Source organism: Rhincodon typus, chromosome 14 (genome assembly GCF_021869965.1).
Source record: "Rhincodon typus isolate 14 chromosome 14, sRhiTyp1.1, whole genome shotgun sequence".
In the NCBI taxonomy this organism is placed as follows: domain Eukaryota; kingdom Metazoa; phylum Chordata; class Chondrichthyes; order Orectolobiformes; family Rhincodontidae; genus Rhincodon; species Rhincodon typus.
This window is the reverse complement of record NC_063345.1, coordinates 37,840,025-37,861,733: the sequence shown is the minus strand read 5'-3', so window position 1 is coordinate 37,861,733 and position 21,709 is coordinate 37,840,025. Positions and strand designations below refer to the sequence as shown.

The window sequence follows — 21,709 nt, the reverse complement described above, 5'->3', positions numbered from 1 at the left end:
TACAACTTTTCATTTTATGCATCAATGATCTAGATGAAGGAAATGAGGGCATTCTGGCTAGGTTTGCAGATGATACAAAGGTAGGTGGAGGGACATGTAGTATTGAGGAGGCAAGGACGCTGCAGAAGGATTTAGACAAGTTAGGAGAGTGGGCAAAGAAGTGGCAGGTGGAATACAACATGGGAAAGTGTGAGGTCATGCACTTTGGTAGTAAGAATAGAAGCATGGACTATTTGTTAAATGGGGAGAAAATTCAGAAATCTGAAGTGCAAAGAGACTTGGGAGTTCTAATGCATGATTCTCTTAAGGTAAACTTGCAGGTTGAGTCGGTAGTTAGGAAGGCAAATATAATGTTGGCATTTATTTAGAGACAACTACAATATAAAAGCAGAGATGTACTACTGAGGCTTTATAAAGCTCTGGTCAGACACATTTACAGTATTGTAAGGAATTTTGGGTCCCATATCTCAGGAAGGGCCCTGGAGCAGGTCCAGAGGAGGTTCACGAGAATGATTCTACGAATGAAAGGCTTAACATATGAGGAACGTTTGAGGACTCTGGTTCTATACTCGATGGAGTTTAGAAGGTGAGGGGGAATCTAATTGAAACTTTTGGAATACTGAACAGCCTGGACAGAGTGAACGTTGGGAAGATGTTTCCATTGGTAGGAGAGCCTAGGACCAGAGGGCACAGCCTTAGAGTAAAGGGAAGACCTTTTAGATCGGAGATGAGGAGAAACTTTTTCAGCCAGAGAGTGGTGAATCTATGGAATTCACTGCCACAAAAAGTGATGGAGGCCAGGTCATTGAGTATATTTAAGACAGAGATAGATAGGTTCTTGATTATCAAGGGGATCAAGGGTTATGGGGAGGAAGCAGCAGAATTGGGTTGGGAAACTTATCAGCCATGATTAAATGGCAGAGCAGACTTGATGGGCCAAATGGCCTAATATCTGGTCCTATGCCTTATGGTGGTATGGTCTTATGCACCTTCCTCCTGATGATGAACCTGATATGGAATCGAGTTTCTCCACATGAGGACCTCATCTTGTGATTGCTACAATCTGCCAGAACCTTCTTGCTTATTCACAGCCTAGGCAAATGCTGCAAATGCCAAGAGTCAGTGGTGGTATCTGCATATGCACAGGCAGACATCTGTGTAGTGATCATTTTGGCGTTCATAGCACACAACCAAATATGTCATCCAGACATTCAACCTCGGGTGAGGTAATGGCAGAGTTGGTCATTTTCTACCTGTCCCTGCTTCATGATTTGCTGGGGTCGTTACCTCTGCTTACCTAATTGGTCGGTCACTGTGTGATTTCCCTTTATCATGGTAAAATATGAACGATCCATTTTCAACATCCAATATCTAATTTTAATATCTGGGATCTTCATGGAATGTAATGGGTTTTAAAAATGATGAAAACACAGATGGCAACAGTGGTTACCTGACCAGGTTGAGTTGAGCTCATGAAACTAAAGTGAGTTAAGCACAGACAGTCTGAATCAAAATTGACAATTTATCCAAAGGCACTGAAACTCATTCAGGCATGAAGAAACCATTCTCTCCTATTTTCTGTTTACATCTTTCTGGAAGTTACACTTATTGGGTGGAAGACACATGCAGATTATTCAGCTCAAAATGAATATGATACCAGACACAGGAATACATAAATGAACTGTTTATCACAAACAGATTTTGGGCAGAGGGAGAAGGAAAATTGATTTGTAACAGCAAGGCCTGGAAGATTATCTCTCTCTCTCTCTCTCTCTATCTCTCTATTTCTTCATCTCAAAATATGCACCTGTGATAAAGCAAATTGGAGAAAGACCCATTTACTGATAACTCAAGGTTTCTACAATTTTCACTATTGCCAAGAATATCAAGCAAACTGCCCAGGTCTCAATTTCAGTTGTAACAACTCAAGGACTCTAAGATCTTTTTAAACTGCATATTCTTTACTGTCTTATTGGAAGAAACCTTCATCCCTTTTAAAACTTTCTCCCTATATTTGCATGTGTTCAGTGTTGAATTTTATTATGTTTTTGTCAGGATTTGTATACATAGAATTCCCTGTTCTTTCACTCAAGAAAACCTTGTCATTGGTTCCTTAATTTTGAATGGTACTACTTTTAATTGAAGTGTGATATAGCTGTATGCTAAAATGAAGTAAAATATTTGATGCACCTGACCATGGGAGTTAAAAAGAGGGGCCAATTCAACCTATTTCACCTGGTCATAAAACCATCTACAGCTGCTCCACCTTGGAGCAGAAGACCCTTGATGTGAGAACATTCTTCCCCACATCTTTTTCTCAAACTTATGGTTTGAGAGTAGTTTCCATTAACCAATATGAGTTCCTTATAAATGCTGCTAACTATGAGTTTGCACATCCTTTTACCAATTGATTAACCTCATTTGACAAAAAAAACACTTTCTAATGAGTAATTGGGATGTTCACCACATTCTACTGTCATCCCAGAAGGCAGAAAGTATCAGTGGAACACAATGTTGTGGTCATAATACCATCTGGCTGTATTTACTGTTAAAATATTTAAGAAATAAAGTCAAAACTGGCCATAGCCTGATGTTTTGATTGGATGTGTATGCCTTACCTATTTTAACAGCATAACATAGTTCACCCTAAAAAATATTTTCTGTGATCCACAATCCAATCCTGTGTATGATGAGAGCGCATTCAATAATCTTGATGTTAAGATTAATATTTTCATTGCATCTGGTGAAGAAATCTAGTGGGAGGACAACTAGTTCTATATTAGTGTGATAAAAAGAAAACTGACACTGAATTACTATAGTATACAATTGAGGTCCTTTACCTAGCGCAGAGTGTATGACCTGATGTCATTAGCATGATAGCACCAGTCGACTTAATTTTATTGGACGGTTCCAGCTGGAACCCTAGAGATGCAAAGTGCTGTATTTGCTTTATTAAATTGATCCCCAGCAATATTGTTCCAAAGTTTTGCATACATCTTTAATGCAGCAGTGGCAGTTCATCAATATAGTGGATCCATGTCGCTGTTCTATGGTTTAACAATTCTAAGAAAGTCAATGGGTCAGGTATCCCTACACTTGCACCAGTTCAATTGCTATTGAAATAATGACATAGATTTAACAACAAAGACTAACAATTCATAATTGCTCTGCCAATTGCTTCTCCTTGTGTATCTGGAAGCGAAAAATATGAATATGTTGCTAGCTGTTCAGGGAGCTTTTGCTGATCCTGATGCATGGGAATAACATTGATTTATTTTGCAGTTATTGCTTGCATTTGGAAGCTATGATTCTTAAGGACGAATTTGAACCACAAATAAAATCGCTTATGACATCTGTTTGTACAATGATAAAGGCTGCACATGGTAAGATCCTAAAACAAAATTAGTGGATGTGTTTCTGTGAATGTGAACACAAAGGCAGCTACGTTTAGATCATAAACAAAATTTATCATGTTATTTGCTAAGTTCAGAACTATGTAAACCACTCACTAATACCTTATGTGTAATTTTGCATGCAAACAATTGAAATTCAACGTTGAACCAAGCAACTTTACGTGTTTAACTCTTAAGACACAAAGACTAACCCTTCAGAAAGCAAGTGAACATTAAAGTAAAACAAGTAAAATTTTTCAATATTTTAAAAGATTTGTGCATATATTGTGTTCTTCATGACCTCAAGGTTTGACAAAATGCTTTAAAACCACCTACTACATTTTGAAATTTGATTACCACTGTGCATTTTGTAACTCAGATTATACTTTGAAGATCAGTCCCCTTCTTGAAATTTTCATAGTCCCTAACACTAGTCTTGCCCAATTAGACATTTTCCTCAATCATTGCAAAAATATTTGTATATATGTGCTACCATTGCAAGTTGGTGTGGGTGTACTGCAAGCTGTGCAAGTGTGGGAGACAGTTTAAATGTGCATAAATCTTTTGCTGTCTTGCAGAACTACGGAACTGTGATGAGCTGCATGCTATCTTGAGACTGGTGTTGAAAGCTGGAAACCACATGAATGCAGTAAATATTTTGAACAGAATAAACCTACCCACACTGTATTCATGATCATGTTTTATTTATGACTTTGTCACAACCTGCTGCCTGGACCTGTTGATGACTATTTTAGCAAAAACCAAGTTCTTTCTATAAAGTTTTAGTAACCCACTATCAAATCACCCATCAACCAATTAATAAACATAAAACTTATGAACACTGGTTACCAAAGGCAATGTAACATTAACAAAAATCAAGAAGGGTAGAACACGAGTGAGGAGGCTAAATCAAAATGGAGTAGGTAAGAGAAATAACACACCCCATTCTCCTTGCTGTCCATTTCTCTCTAAAGGTTTCCATGGTGCTGATAGACATCATGTGCTCCCTCTCCAAGGAGACCTGGGTGTGAACATAGCCATGTTAAGAGAGTCAGGCTGTTGAGACTTATGACCAAATCTGTGGCCATCTGCCTGGACCTATTAATGGCAACTTTAGCAAAAACCCTTTTTTTATATTTAAGAAATTCAACTATCAACCCAATTAACAAATTCAAGAACTGATCTTTTTTTTTAATTTTTAACACCCACCACCAATATATCTAATCTCCTAATTAATAAATTACAAATTACAACCATTACCACTTAAGGGCAGTGTGACAACAACAAAAATTTAAAAAGTGAGGAAGAATCTAAATCAAAATGGATTTGAAGGGGGTCATAAAAACCGAAAGAACTGCAGATGCTGTAAATCAGGAACAAAAACAAAGTTGCTGGAAAAGCTCAGCAGGTCTGGCAGCATCTGTGGAGGAGAAAACAGAGTTAACGTTTCAAGTCCAGTAACCTTCCTTGGGGGTAATAATGCATTCTAGCCCTTGTCGTGCCCACTTCTCTCTAATAGCATCAAGGGTACTTTTGGACACTGCTTGGTCCGACACTGCATGCTCCATTACCAAACATACCCAGGTACAAACATAGTTGCAGAATAAAGCTGGCAATCTGGAATTATAACCTTCTCCACAGCCCACTGGTTGGATCTCCAGTTACATTATCACCACACCTCCATCTCCCTGGGTAAATCACCATCTCCCACGGTGGGATTTGACCCAGAACCCAGAACATTAGTGTAGAATTGTGCAATACTTTTCTAATGAGATTACCACAATGCCACTGCCAGCTCATGTTTTTATTTTAAATGTCCGCTACCAATTTTCCTAATCACCATTTTACAAATTCCAAACACCAAGAGCTCAGCTTTTTTACTTTGATGAATCTGGCATCTCATCACCCAATTAACAAACAGCAAATTACAAACACTGCCCACCGCACAAAGTGTAACAATGACAAAAGGAACAGAAAGGTGTGGAAAACAATGGTGGGAACTAAATCAGAAAACTAATGCATTCTTGGCTCCATGGTGCTCACCTCTCTGTAAAAGCTGGTAGATACAATGTGCTTCTGTGTTAGTCAGACTGAGAAGCAGGCCCAGAAAAACGCCCTCCAGACTGCCCACATACCCTCACACTGGGTGACCAAAGATCCGGAACGGGTGACTGAAGTGCAGCCAAAAGAACAACAACAGATTTTTAAAAAGGTGAACAGGGAGTGTAATCTCCCACAACCAATGTATACAAGGCTCATAGTATCCTCAACACCACAGAATAAACATTTGGGCTGGCAGTCAAGAATCTAGTTCTTTTTTAAATCAACCTGTTCAGATGTGTTTTAAGATACCTCTGGAAGGGGTAGGACCTGAACCCAACCTATAGCAATACACCACCACATCACAAAAACCCTCAAAAACCGTGCCTTTGTTTCAAATACCCAGTTTTTTGTTAAAACCCAGCCCTAAATTAACCAATTAAAATAACTAATCAGGAATAATTAAGGTGAGGAAGGGGGTAAAGTGCGCCATGGTTTGTTTCCAGAAGAATGTTTCTAATTCTTGTACCCAAAAACTGGGGTAACGTGTCCTTATATGTTTGGTATTGGGCTGTAGACTTATCTTCTATCGAAGGAAATTTGCGTCAATAACCATGAAATCCAAAACTGTGCAAATTAATTAAGGTAGACAGCAATGTTCCCTCCCAGTCGGAGAACACTTCTGCAGTCAAGGACATTCAGCCTCCGATCTTTGGGTAAACATCCTCCAAGGCAGACTTCAAGATACACAACAATGCAGAATCGCCGAGCAGAAACTGATAGCCAAGATCAGTACCCATGGAGATGACCTCAACTGTGATCTTGCGTTCATGTCGCACTACATGTGACCCAACCACACTTATCTATCTGTAAAACCTTCCTTACTATCCTGTTTTGACACCATCACCTTGATAAATTGTTATGATCTCTCTAACTTAATTAGTTTGTACAGTTTTAAATTACTTATTACTTTGGTTAGACCTTTGGCATGCAACTCTTATACCTACCATGTTATTCCAGTCATTTAGTTTGTCTCCAGCACCGCTTTATTTTTAATTTTTTGTAATTATCTCTCTGTCTCATTTAATTGGATTATAGTCATCCCTTCGCTTGTTATCCAGTTGTTGACACTTTACTCACACTGTCTAACACTCTTGGTCGCCTGCGGAGACTTACTATTCAACATTCCACTCACACCAGCTGTATGATCTTTTGATCTCTCTGCCTATAAATTCTGTGTGTGCTCTTCTCTCTCACTCCACCTGACAAAGGAGCTGCGCTCCGAAAGCTTGTGATTCAAATAAACCTATTGGACTATAACCTGGTGTTGTGTGACTTCTGACTTTGTTCAACCCAGTCCAACACTGGCACCTCCACAGCATACATATTTTCTTACCAGACATTTTCTTATCCTGTTCTGACATGCTATTGCATGTGGAACTTTGAACCCAAGCCACCTGGATCAAAGGTAGGAACATTACCACTGCACCTCAAGATCCGTCAAAAACCCTGCTCTTACATAAAAAGTCCAATCAGCATCGTCTCTTCTCAATCAACTCTGGTGCTGTTCTGGTTGACTTTTGAAGAGACCTGCATTTCTAGCATTTATGTCAATTTCATTAGCATGTTACACCTCTCTGGATAAGCATGCAAATTTACCTTGTGTTATTATTCCATTTGCAGGGAGGATATTCAGGAAATGCTGCAGGATTTCGGATTGCATCACTATTGAAGCTTGCTGACATTAAAGCAAACAAACCTGGTGTGAACTTAATACACTTTGTAGCAATGGTGAGTATTTTGAACATAAGGAACTGTCAAGAGACCTCTGGACCCTATTTTCAGGATATTGTTCAATTCACTGTTGTCTTATAAGCTGAAACTCTTTAGATCTGTTCTAGTTTTAACAGCAGGGATGAAAGCAACACTTTGGACAATAAAATTCATTATGCTTGGTTCACTTAATTTTGTAACATGGAAGAATGATATCAATAAATGTTTTGTGACTTTTCAAGCTGTGACTTAGTGATAGTACTCTAGTCTTCAAGATTGATTTGAGAGGCTTAAGCTTGTTAGTTAAATAGCTATTTCTATCCAATATTAGGGGAGTGCTGCACTGTTAGAAGTGATACCTTGCAGTTTAGATGCTAAACTGCTTTCTAAGATGAATTATAAAAATCCCATGGCAGGAATTGAAAATAATTAATGGAGTTTTTCTCCCATTGTGTTTTGTGTAGCCAAAAATAATCCCTCAGCCAGAACCTCAAACAAATGCTTTAGTAACTTATTTAATTTTATTTGGGAACTTCTTATGTGCAACGTGTCTTCTTGTTACCTATCTTAAAATACTGACTACTCTAAAAATATTTCAGTGGTTGTAAAGTGCTGTGGGAGGTCCTGAAGTCATGAAAGGCACTATATAAATGCATATCTTCCTTTCTAATAGGGTACAAAAGCCAACTACTGGGGCATCTGATATTACCTCTGCCATTTTCTAAGTAGATAAGAAGACTTAAGTCACAAGTTATCTTTGTTACTGAAAACAAATTTAATTTTCATTTGTTTATAGCACATTAGCCATATCATTGCACTTAATTAGGTGATATCTGTCATATGTCTCTCATTTATTCTTGTCGATATTTTAGTGTCCATTCTTCGTTTGCATTTGTACATTTTGCTTCCATTTCTCTGTCTATATATTTAACTCTTACTTGTTCCTCTGTTCTCTTTTGCTTGGTATCTGTCTTCTTTGAATGGAAGATCTTATTTGGTTTGGTCTGAAGGCTATACCTGTTTGGAAGTTGTATTGTGCAGTGAGGTTTTTAGAGATAATGTAGCCTGCATTGCTCAGAGGTTCTGTTCCATCACTTCTCCCACTGCCACTTGCTTTCCCTCGAGACACTATTGGTTATCTTACACCTTTGAGTTCTGTCTACTATTGTACAATTTACGCACTTTTTTCTGCTTTGGCTTCTTCCTACTAGCTATAATTTCATATCTGCACCATTTCTTTCTTTTCCCCAATTCATTATCCTTGGCTATCTAACTTCATATTTCCCTTATATAGATTAATTCCCCTCACCTTTACATTTATATCTCCTCCATCTCATTGCAGTAAGGAAAAGCATGTTTCCTTGCAATAAACTAAGAAACAGTGGGCTGAATTTTTCCAGCCCCTGAATGACATGGGCAGTGGCGAATCAGTTAGGAAACTATAGTGAGTTTGGAAAAATGGGATTCTTGATATTGAGAGAAAAAAAGTCCAATTTTATAACTATGCTTTGAATGGCAAGATGGAAACCTCGCTATTGAGGTGCAAGAAACCCATCTGCAATAGAGGGATGATGGTGGCCTAGTGGTATTATTGCTGGACTGTTAATCCAGAGACCCAGGTAAAATTCTGGGACCCAGGGTCGGATTTCGCCACAATAGATGGTAGAATTTAAATTCAGTACAATGTTGGAATTAAGAGTCTGGTGACGAGCATGAAACTGTTGTCATTTGTTGAAAAAACCCATCTGGTTTGCTTATGTCCTTGACGGAAGGAAACTATTTAGGATGGGCAATAAATGTTGGCCTAGACAGTGAAGCTCTCATCCAATGAATAAATAAAGGTTACACGTACTTACTAGCTAATCACAGCTCATATACATGCAGTTTCCATTCTTCCACATTCCGGAGAGGAACTGGACAACAGCTCCCCACATCAAAGTAGAGTAATTATCTGGCATCTCCAGCTCACTGCTTGTTCCTCTGGGCTTCCAGCTTGGACAGCAATCACAACACCTCATGTTGTGCTCCACAGGCAACATCCCATTCCCTAACCACGAAACTGAGCCTCGGACATGCGCCAGATTTACCACATCATCATGTGGTGAATCTCCAACTGACTTAGAGCACAGTTCTCCACTGCAATGCTGCATTTTGGAATGCGGTGGCATGTTTCATTGTAATGCTGCTGCCAGGCCACTTTGTGTGCAAAGACAAACACCTGCTCTCATCCCTGGAACATCTGAACAACAAGGATACCTACGTTAGACTCCTGCTCATTGACTAAAGCTCCACCTTCAACACCATTATCACCTCCAGACTGATCCCAAAACTCTGAGATCTTGGTCTTAGCTTTGCCTCAACTGGATCCTCAGCTTTCCGACCAACAGACTGCAATCAGTGAAGATAGACACCTGCACCTCCTCCACGATAACACTCAACACTAGACACCCCCAAAGTTGAGGCCTCAGCCCCCTACTGTACTCCATGCACACCCATAACTGTGTTGCCAAATTCTGAACAAATGCCACCTACAAGGTTGCTGATGACACCACCATGGTAGGACAGATATCTAACAATGGTGAGTCAGAATACAGAAAGGAGATAGAGGGCTTGGTGATGTAGTGAAATGTGAACAACATCTTTCTCAACGTTGGCAAAACTAAAGAACTGATCGTTGACTTCAGAAAGAAGGGAGGCGAACACGCCCCCATCTACAGAACTGAGGTTGAGAGGGTGGAGAGTGTCAAGTTCCTAGGAGTGAACGATAACTGACAACCTATCCTGGACTTGCCACGTAGATGTGACGGTCAAGAAGGCACAACAACAGCTCTTCTTCCTCAGGTGGCTGAGGAAATTTAACATGTCCACAAAGTCCCTCACCAACTTCTATAGATGGACCATTGAAAGCTTATTGTCCAGGTGCATAACAGCCTAGTAATGCAACTGCTCTGCCCAGGACCGTAAGAAACTACAGAAAGTTGTGTGCACAGCCCAGATCATCATGAAAGCCAACCCACCATCTATGGACTCCATTTACATGGCTCGTTGCTGCAGAAAGGCCCATCATCAAAGACCCATCGCACCCTGGTAATGCTTTCCTGACAACCTCTTCCGTCAGGCAGAAGGTACTAGATGCTTGAACACACACACCAGCAGGTTCAAGAACAGCTTCTTCCTGGTCATTATTAGACTGATGAACGGACTCTCCAACATCAAATTATGCTGATCTTGTTAATGTTGATCTTGCCTTGTGCACACCCTGTGCGACGTAACCTGTATATCTCTGTCTAAGTATTTTTTTCAACCTATGGTCTGTAAATCCTTGTTAACTATGATCTGCCAGTATTGCTCATAAACAAAACTTTTCATTGTACTTAGGTACACGTGACAATAAAATCAATCAATCATGCATTGAACCAGGTGCATCTCAATGGTCCTGACTTGCTCTCTTACTATTCACTCACTTTATGCATGCTTGGATGTTTACAACATCTCTGTCATGCTTTGCTGTGCATTATGACACTTTGCTATCTCATTCGGAACTTACAGACTGATGCTACTTCTGTCTTGCCTTTCCTTTTTAGTGCAGAAATAACATTAAGCAGCTTGTCATGTTTGCCAGCAGTGATCGGTCAAGCGGTGGATATGTTGCTGTAATGCACCATGATATGTCAGTGTTACATCTACGTGCCATGCCTCCAGTTTACACAGCAAACACACTGCATGTGCTTCAACTATATGACCATGTTTAAAAATCTAAGGGGAGTAGTCCTCAGTCAGGTCAATGGAGACTGAATTCAGACAGCGAGTATGGGCATGGTAGGACAAAGACATTCCATGAGATCAGTTCAAGGACTTGAAATATTTAGTTGCTTCTTTCGGGTGTCCATGTTCCGGGGATCTATGTCTCTTCAGTCCAAGGAGTAGGCCATAGTCAGTCCTGCAGGCCCAATTCATTTAGTCAGGGATTCACAGTAAGTCGGTTGGGATGCTGCACAGAGATCACTCAAGGGTCAGGTCACTCACCAGTCAGGGCTGCCTTTCCAAGTTAGCCAGGGGTTGCACCAAGGTCAGTCCAGGGATTCTGTTCACTGAAAGTCTAGAGGGGGGTTGTCAGGGGCCACTGTTGTGTTCATGATGTGGAGGTGGTGGTGTTGGACCAGGGTGGACAAGGTCAGAAGTCACACGATACCAGGTTATAGTCCTGGTTGAAATCACAAACTTTCCAAGCACTGCTCCTTCGTCAGGGGAAGTGTGTGCTATGTTAGGGATACTAGGGAAGTCAACTGTGAGGATTGGATGCTGGGGATGAAGAGGGCATAATAATTGTGCAGGGGCTCAATCCACATATAAGAGTGGGAGATGATAAATGTGTGAGCGCAAAGGGTACTATGGGACGGGGTCATGACGGCAGTTCTCTGATCTGAAATATCTCTCCCTTAATAAGCTACAGAGTCATGGCAGTGATTTTTATTTATTTATGTACTCATGGGATGTGAGCATCACTGGCTGGGCTAACATTTATTGCCCATCTCTAGTTGGCCTTGAAAAGGTGGTGGTGAGCTGCCTTCTTGAACCACTGCAGTCCATGTGCTATAGGTAGACTCACAATTCCATTATGGAGGGAATTCCAGGATTTTAATTTGGGACTGTGCCATGGTTACTCTTACCAACACTATCATGGACAGATGCACCTGCAACAGGCAGATTGGTGAAAATGAGGTCATGTATGTTTTTCCTTCTTGTTCGTTCCATCACTACCTGTCACATAGCCAGTCTAGTAGCTGGGACCTATAGAACGCAATCGGTAATTTTGCTGCCAAGTCACGCCTGGTGATGGACATTGAAATCCTCCACCCAGAGTACATACTGCAACCATGCCACCCTCAGTACTTCCTCCAATTGATGTTCAACATCTTTATCTCCTAAATCCTATTCCAGTTTCAGGAAAAGTTGCAAGAAGTCAAACAGAGCTGTGTGTCAGATGGGAGAGGAAGCAATTCAGAACTGTAAAAATGCATGTGAGCAGGTATATTTAGAATGCTGTCAGCTTTTAATCTGTATAAATTTATGTCAGTAAATTTGTTAATGGGCTATATTGGGAATATTTTATAGACCTTGTACCCATTAATAAAATATATTATTTCCATCCCAATGATATTCATTTGCAGCTAAAACTGACAAGAAAACTCACAATTGATCAAAATCAGCTGTCACTGACTTGCACATACTGAAGAAATATGCTTTAAGGTTTGAACTCTGATATTGCAGGATGTTATCATAAACAAAAAAAAAAATTCATGTTTTAATGCCTGACCCTTTTATTGCAATTATTTACAGTCCTGGGCACTTGGAAAGGCCTCCGTGATGTTTCATGTCATTTGACAATGTTTAGTTGTGGAAAAGTTGTTGTTCCAATAACAATATTGTTCAATGTTCTGCATATTTTTATGAAATAGTGAAAAAAATCTCTGGAAGAAGTGTCGTCCAAGTGGCTACTTTCCTCTCCTTGTTGTCTTTTTGCTTACGTTATTTAAATTCTCCTTGATGGTGCATAAATTTGATTGACTCTAACATCTGTTTGAAATGTTTTCTTTTTCAGACAGGTAAATTAAGACCTGAGCATGTTAAAAGCTTTGTAGTAATGCTATATTATTGGTGTTGTTAGCACCTATCTTAAATAATTTACACTTCACAAATTAGGCCTTTCTGTCTCCTCAAGAGGTACTTAACAGAGCTGGCAATAAACTTTAAAATTAAGTTTGGTACTTTTTTACCTTTCATACCCTGCTGGCCGGTGTCACCAGGCTTTGCTTTCATAAAATTTCATTTTCAGTTGCCATTACAACATTCCTCCTCACTTAGTTCTTAATGCAGTCTTTCCTATTCTCATCTCCATACTATGATCCAAATATTGGTGATGAGAAGTTAGTCCAGGTCAGAGAAAAAAAATCCTTCTATACATATGTGATAAAATGCATAACGTACCAATTATTTTGAAAGGCAATAATCCAAGTAAGGTACTGTAAGCAGCTACTAGATTTTACATGATTTAGCAAGTCTGAAATGTCACCCCTTTATTAGATGTGAATATCATTTGACTCCAACTGTTAATTTGCTGATTAACTTTATGAGCATTTTATGTACAGCATTTTGCAGAAGGAGTATGTCATTTTGGTCACCGGCACATTTGAGATTTGTCCTTGAATAAATCCATTGCAACTAATTTATTTAATTGATTGAAACTAGTATTTATTTTATTAACAGGAAGCAGAAAAAAGGGACAAGAAGCTTCTTTCTTTCCCAGATAAACTAGAACACATTGGAGCAGCTGCCAGGTAGGGTAATATGTCTCTCCCACTCCATGCTGCAGAAAACCCTACAATTATGACAAGTCTTAATTTTTACATACTTGCAAACATCTGTCTGTCTATGCTAACATATATTTTAACAGCTACTAGTTACCTTCAAGTTTATAAAGGACTTTTGTTCCTACTTTACAGTAAGAAATACCTTACATTTATTAACAACAAATGGGTGTTTATTTGAATATGAATGGTATGCATGCTGTTTGTCGTATCAACATTCTTTTGCCCTCATGACAAGATTTCAGGAATTCTGTTGAGTCTTTATGTAGCATAGCATCACAATTGTTGTCTTCTTTGGATATTCAGGGATGAAGCATAATAGCATCTTGGCCAAGTTTCTTCAGAGCAGAATTTTGAACAAGTTCAATGCAACAAACTGAATGGTTAAGCACAGAAGGAGGTCATTCAGCCCAGCTGGTCCTCACTGGCTGTCTTCAACAAAAATTCAGTTAACCTTACTTCACTGCTATTTCCATGTATACCTGCAAATTATTTATTTTCTGTGGTTTATTAAATTTCCTTTTGAAAAGCATAATTAATTTTAACCCCTGCCTTCATAGATAGTATTTCCAGATCCTAACCACTCAGTATTTCTTCTTCTCATCTTTGTTTGTTTTTCCAAATTACTTTAAATCTAGTTCTCAAGCCATCATCAAAAGGAATAGTTTCTCTCTATCTATTCTGTCTAGATCCCTTAAAATTTGGAACACCTCCTATTAAATTTCCCCTCATCCTTCAACAAGGAGAACAGCTCTGCCTTCTCCAAACTATCCTCATACCTGAAATCCATCGTCTGTAAAATCATTCTTCTAATTCTTTACTGCACCATCTCTGACGCCTTCAAGTCTTTCCTAAAGCGTGCCACCCAACACTTCACACAATATTTCACAAAAGGCCAAATTAGTAGATCACAATGGTTCATTATAACTTCCTTGTTCTTGTATGCAATGCTTATAAAGTCATTGAATCATAGAACTGTACAGCACAGAAACAGACCCTTCGGTCCAACTTGTCCATGCCGACCAGATATCCTAAATTAATTTAGTCCCATTTGGCCCATATCCCTCTAAACCCTTCCTATTCTGATACCCGTCAAGATGCCTTTTTAGTATCATAATTGCACCAGCCTCCCCTACTTCCTCTGGCAGCTTATTCCATTTACACACCAATCTCTGCGTGAAAAAGTTCCCCATTAAGTTCCTTCTAAACTTTTCCTTCTCACCCTAAACCTATGCCCTCTAGCTTTGGATTCCCCTACCTTGGGAAAATGACCCTGGCTGTTCACCCTGTCCATGCCCCTCATGATCTTATAAACCTCTATAAGGTCCCCTCTCAGCCTCCAATGCTCCAGGGAAAATAGCCCCAGCCTAAGTAGAAACCAAAAGAATTGTGGATGTTGTAAATTGGAAACAACAACAGAAATTGCTGGAAAAGCTCAACAGGTCTGCCAGCACCTATGAGGAGAAATCAGAGTTACCGTTTCAGGTCCAGTGACCCTTGCCCAGCTTAATGAGCCTGACCCTAGAGCTCAAATCTTCCAACCCCAGAAACATCCTTATCAATCATTTCTGAACCCTTTCAAATTTAACATCAAATTTCTGTAGCAGGGAGACCAGAATTGAATGCAGTATTGCAGAAGTGGCCTAACCAATGTCCTGTATAGCCGCAACAGGACATCCCAACTCTATACTCAATGCACCGACCAAGAAAGAAAAGTGTACCAAAAGCCATTTTCACTACCCTGTCTACCTGTGATTCCACCTTCAAGAAACTATGAACCTGCATCCCAAGGTCTGTTTGTTCAGCAATACTCCCAGGACCCTGCCATTAAGTGAATAAGTCCTGCTGTGGTTTGCCTTACCAAAATGCAACACCTCCTATTTATCTACATTAAACTCCATCAGCCAGTTCTCAGCCCATTGGCCCATCTGATCAAGGACCATTTGTCATTTGAGATAACCTTCTTCACTGCCCACTTCACCACCTATTTTCCAGTCATCCACAAACTTACTAACCATTCCCCTTATATTCACATCCAAATCATTTGTATAAATGACAAAAAGCAGTGAACCCTGCACTAATTCTTATATTTGTGAAACCTAAGATCTGTACGGTCTGTTAACCATTTTCCCAGTCTTCATGAGTCCACATATACCCCAGGTCTTTCAGCTTTTACATCCCTTTCAGAATTGTACCTTGTAATTTATATTGACTCCCTTATATACCAAAATGTATCATGTGACATTGCTGTACCTTAAATTGCACATGCCACATGCCCTTCCACTGGCTTTTCAAAGTCCTCTTGATGAAGGCTTGATCATTATCCTCCTCAGTATTCACAATACTTCGAAGTTGAGTATTAACAATAATTTTTTAAATTGACCACTGTATGCCTATATTATTATTTTACATCAAGAAGAGCAATGGTCCTAGTGCTGACCGCTGGAGAACCACCATATACTTTTCTCTACCCCTATTTCCTGTCTCTCAGTTTACAACCTTGTTGGTAAAACAGATTTTAATCAAACGTTCTTGTGCAATTTGACCATCCCTCATACTAGGTTATGCAATTCACAGTTGGATTTACTTACTTTTACATATTTATGCTGGATTAAGAAGCATTTAATAATCTCCATTGTAAGTATCTTATAATTGGCCATTAGTTTCAAAGATCTGCTCTAATGAAATTATATTCCCATATTTTTAAAAAATATGCTTCTCTACAATTTTTATTAGTGCATTGTTAAATAAAAAGATAAACAGAGGAAACTATAGCCAAAAATTATGACTATGGATTATATAAAGTGATAATAGGCATGCAAAAAACAAAGAAGATCATTTATATCCAGGTCCAAACTGGTTTAGTGATTGCAGAGATGATCATTGAGGTTATGTAACTGGTTAGCCATCAAAACTATTTAAACTTTGAAGCTTTGTAAACACTTCCATTTTAAAAGATATTGCAGCACAATTTTAATTAAATGATAATTGATATGTAGACATTAAGTATTGTCTTTGATTGGAAGATACTACAGGATTGATTGACATGACTCATTGCATCAGTCAAATTTGGAACTGAGGATAATCAGTGACATTCATCAAGTAATTTCTGACTTTTTGACCTCTCAGGTTATCCGAAGATGGTATAATGGAGGAACTAAATAAGCTGTCAAAAAGAGTTGCCTCTCTGCAGACAGATTTAAATGAAGATCCAGAGCTTGAAGCACAGTTGGCTCCCTTTTTACAGGTAAAAGTGGTTAAAGATTTTAGTACAACTTGATGTAAATGCTGTAGCCCTTGTATTCAATTCCATAAAGATTGTTGACGTTAAAAACAGAAGATAGTTGAAATTGGAAAGCATAGAAGCCTCCTTTCCAAAGAGTTGATAGCTCTATAGTATTTAATGAATAGAATATTTAAGATAATGAAGATATCACCTTTGGCAGAGAGATGCACTTCTGTGTTTGCTATCCTTTCTCAGTTCTAACTTGTATTGAACAGAATATGAAGAAGGTCTTGATTAAAAAAGTGAAACAATTGGGTCCCCAGAGTCTGTAAACAATCCAGGTTCACAAGTTGATTTCTGCCATTAAATTCAGTAGCATAGCAATTTTAACCTGTTCTAATGGGTCTGAGAGGTCCCCAAAAATTTGGTTACAGATTCTGGTCGAGTCCTGCCCAGCTATATAGGTATGGATTTTCTTTTCCTCTTTCATTTGGTCTTGAGATGTAGCTTGCATTCATTGCTAATCCTTATCCTTAGAGCATTAAAAATCAACCAACATACTGTGAGATTGTAACCGTGTATGGGCCGGACAAGGTAAGGTTATTAAAATGACTTCACAGAGGCTGGTATCCCGTCACCAAGTCACCCTTTATTTACATGTGGAGAGTCCTTGACACTGATCCAACTTATTCAGAGCCTGCTCTCAGAGTGAGCAGAACCTCTGACACTCCTGTTTATATCTGTCAGCCAGGGCTCCCTGACTGGACCAGATTAACAGCCCCAATCAGGGAACTCACATTCTATGAGTTCACCTGGCTGACCTCGTTACAATCATTACATCCCTCCCCTCCTGAGTCCAAGAACATAGGCCAGTTCTTTTTTTGGAGCTCCTCCTGGGATGTTTTAGCACTGGGTCAGGTTCCTCCAACTCTGCCTCTGACGAAGGCAGCATGTAACGCACAGTAGCTCGCCACTTGTGCCTGCTTCAGGCAGTAAAAGCATCAAAAAAGGTGGCAACATCTGTCAAGTTCCTTTCAGATTCTGAGGTATCTTCAACACTTGATGCAGAGGGAGAATCCACTGGTTCTGGAACAGTTGGAAAGGCAGTCAAGGAGCTGAGCATGTTTTGCTGTCACACCATTTACAAGTTTGCAGCTTTCATGTGGTCCACGTGCCTATTCACAACCATCACACCTACTCGAATCTTATACATTGCTGGACCTGACCTCACATTGACCATGTCTCTTATCCGTGCAGGGCCATTCCTGTGGTTCCTACACCAAACATCATCCCCTCAAGTAAACTTTCCGTCACCCTTAGTGGAGTCTTGTGTCCACATTGGCATCACTGATGCCATTTCACCCTCCACCTCAGGTCCGGGAAGATCAAATCTAACCTGAAGCAGTCTTCTCCCTGTTGGCAACTCTGCTGGAGCTGTCTCCATAGTTACATGAGAGTGGTCCTGTAATCAAATAGGAACGGGGACAGGTTGAAATCTAGTGAAGGTGTAGGCTGTTTTTTTAAGCCTTCCTTCAAAGTTTGGACTGCTCTTTCTTCCAGACCCCAAGTCTCCCTAATTCTGAGATGCTATTAGTTTTACTTGGCAATTCGAAAACCAGGGGAATCCATATTGGGATTTTTGATTAGGTGAAGATGACTGGCAGAGGTATGTGACTTTGGTTTAACAGTTAATGAGATGCTGAGAGGCTGTTTGGCATGTGGAATTAATGATGTAACAATGCAAAACCGCCTATTAGCTGAAACCCAACTGGACCTCAAGCAGGCACTAAAACTGGTTTTATCATTGGGAAATGCAGCATGTGGCATATATCAGTTACAGGGTATTCCAATGGAAGTGGACACTCTCGTCAGTCCATCTGAGCTTGGGAACACCACTTGAGTGAATGCAATTACACAGCCTCACTCAGGACATATCCTGAACAAAGGGACTCTAGGTCCACTGCAAAACCCCAAAACAAAGCCAAGCCTTGGCCAATTGGTTAAAATTTTCTTTAGAATCTGGGCCACCAAGCTACTGTAGTTGCTGCTGGTATGCAGACTTGAGACAGCAAAAGAGTCCCACTAGATCTAAATTGTGTAAGAGATCTCATAAGCTACTCGAGTGCTTCTTTCAGCAACACTGATGGCCTCTCTGTCCTTGATGCTTGCCAATTTGTTCCTGGCTGTCACTGGGATAGGGCTTTGGATGCTTGAACCATAAATAGTTTTGATTGCACTTATGAATCCACACATGTCATGGCTGCTGATGAGTTTCTGGATTTCCTACAGTCTTTCCACCCAACCCCATTCTTTAGGTCACAGATTTTGCATTGGACATAGGCCTTAATTTGTTTGTAGAACCGCTTTCTTTCCCTCAATTAAATATCGGTGGTATTTCCAGTTCAAAAACACCTTACACTTGTGATTTAGTAAATCCTAGATCTCCTGGTAGTTCTGGTCAAACCATCCATGATGTTCCCTGATAGAGAACAAATAGTTTTCTCACTATAACTGGGGGTCAGTGAGGGAGCATTTTGGGGCCAGTGATGACAATTCTTTTAGTTTTAAAATATTTATGGAAAAGGATAGACCTTATCTAAAAGTTAGTTATAAATTGAAGTAAGCCCAATTCTGATGGTATTAGGCAAGAACTTTCAAAAGTTAGTTGGGAGAGGCTATTCACAGGTAAAGGGACGGTTGTAAAGTCAGGGGGCCTTCAAAAATGAGATAATGAGAGTCCAGAGTAAGTACATTCCTGTTAGTGTGTCAGGCAAGGCTGGTAGGTGTAGGGAATACAAGATGGCTAGAGAAGTTGAAGCACTGGTCAAGAAAAACAAGGCAAGTGGCAGGTATTGATATCTGGGATTATGTGAATCCCTCGAGGAGTATAAGGGCACTAAGAGTGTACTCAAGAGGGAAATCAGGAGGGCAAAAAGGGACATGAAGTAGCTTTGGTAAGTAGATTTAAGGAGAATCCAAAGAGAGTCTACAAATACATTGAGGGCAAAAGAGTCAGCAGGGAGAGAATAGGGCCCCTTAAAGATCAACAAGGTTGTCCATGTATGGAACCGTAGGAAATGGGTGAGATAGTAAATGATTATTTTGTGCCATTATTTATTGTGGAGAAGGGTAAGGAAGCAAGGGAACTTGGAGAAAAAAATAGTGATACCTTGAAAAGTGTCCATATTACAGAGGAGGAGGTACTGGACGTTTCAAAATACATAAAGGCGGATAAATCCCGGGACCTGGTCAGGTGTATCCTGGAACTTTGTGGGAAGCTAAAGAAGTGATTGCTGGGCCTCTTGCTGAGATATTTGTATCATCGATAGCCACAGCTGAGGTGCCAGAGACTGAAGGGTGGCTAATGTGGTGCCATGATTTAAGAAAGGTGGTAAGATAAAGCCAGAGAACTGGCTGGTGAGCCTGATGTCAGTGGTGGATAAGTTGTTGGAGAGGATTCTGAGAGACAGAATTTACATGTAATTGGAAAGGCAAGGACTGATTAGGAATAGTCAGCATGGTGCATGGGAAATTGTCTCACTAACTTGATTGAGTTTTTGAAGAAGTGGCAAAAAGATTGATGCAGCCAGAACAGTCGACATTGTCCAAATGGACTTTAGCAAGGCATTCAGTAAGGTTACATTTGATAGACTGGTTAGCAAGTTTAGATCACATGGAATCCAAGGAGAGATAGCCATTTGGACACCAAATTGGCTTGAAGGTATAAGACAGAGGATGGTGGCAGAAGGATGTTTTTCGGACTGGAGGCCTGTGACCAGCAGTGTTCCGCATGAATCGGTGCTGGGTCGCTACTGCTTATTGTCACTTATATAAATGATTTGGATGCGAATATAGGAGGAATGGTTTGTAAATTAGCAGATGACACCAAAATTGATGGAGTAGTGGACAGTGAAGAAGGTTATCTCAGAGTACAAATGGACCTTGATCAGATGGGCTAATGGGCCGAGGAGTGGCAGACAGAGTTTAATTTAGATGAATGTGAGGTGTTGCATTTTGGCAAGGCAAGTCAGGAAAGGACTTATACACTTAATGTTAAGTTCCTGGGGAATGTTGCCAAACAAAGAGACCTTGGGGTGCAGGTTCATACTTCCTTGAAAGTGGAATTGCAGGTAGACAGGCTAATGAAGATGATGTTTGGTACGCTTGCCTTTATTGGTCAATGCATTGAATATAGGAGTTGGGATGTCATGGCTATACAGGACATAGCTTAGGCCACTTTTGGGATACACACATTCAATTCTGGTCTCCCTGCTATAGAAAAGATATTGTTAAACTTGGAAGAGTTCAGAAAAGATTGATAAGGATGTATCTGGGGTTGGAGGATTTGAGCTCTAGTGAGAGGCTAATTAGGCTGGAGTTATTTTCCTTGGCACATTGGAGTCTGAGAGGTGACCTTATAGAAGTTTATAAAATCATGAGGGGCATGAATAGGGTGAATAGCCAAGGTCTTTTTCCCAAGATAGGGGTATCCAAAACTCAAGGGCATAGATTTAAAGTGAGAGGGGAAAGATTTAAAAGGGACCTAAGAGCGACATTTTCATGCAGAGGATGGTGCATGTATGGAATGAGCTACCGGGGAAGTGGTGGAGACTGGTACAATTACCACATTTAAAATGCATCTTGGTGGGTATATGAATAGGAAGGGTTTAGAGAGGTATGGGCCAAATGCTGGCAAATGGGACTAGATTAATTTGGGATTTCTAGTTGGCATGGACAAGTTGGACTGAAGGGTCTGTTTCCATGCTGTACAACTTGATTACTCTATGACTGTATAATTTATTATAGATTTAATAACAGACAGGGCACCATGAACATTCTGTGGTTCCTGTTTGTTGAGCATCACCAGACTGGCTGTGAGGCACTGACTGTGTTGATCTTTCCTCACAGTC

At 40.0% G+C, this 21,709-nt stretch overlaps 1 protein-coding gene across 2 annotated transcripts in view; it reads left to right on the top strand.

Annotated features, from left to right (window-relative positions):
• The window catches only part of fhdc2 (FH2 domain containing 2), a 61,795-nt gene that overhangs the window by 25,950 nt on the left and 14,136 nt on the right, over positions 1-21,709 (top strand). For both annotated transcript variants that reach the window (XR_007263631.1, XM_020534117.2), the window contains exons 5-9: positions 3,283-3,383; positions 3,971-4,041; positions 7,116-7,223; positions 13,473-13,543; positions 16,703-16,820. Coding sequence is in view for 1 of the 2 variants with exons in the window: in XM_020534117.2 (XP_020389706.2) it covers positions 3,283-3,383; positions 3,971-4,041; positions 7,116-7,223; positions 13,473-13,543; positions 16,703-16,820 (469 nt within the window). In the remaining variant the exon portion in view is untranslated. The remainder of the gene's footprint in view (positions 1-3,282; positions 3,384-3,970; positions 4,042-7,115; positions 7,224-13,472; positions 13,544-16,702; positions 16,821-21,709) is intronic.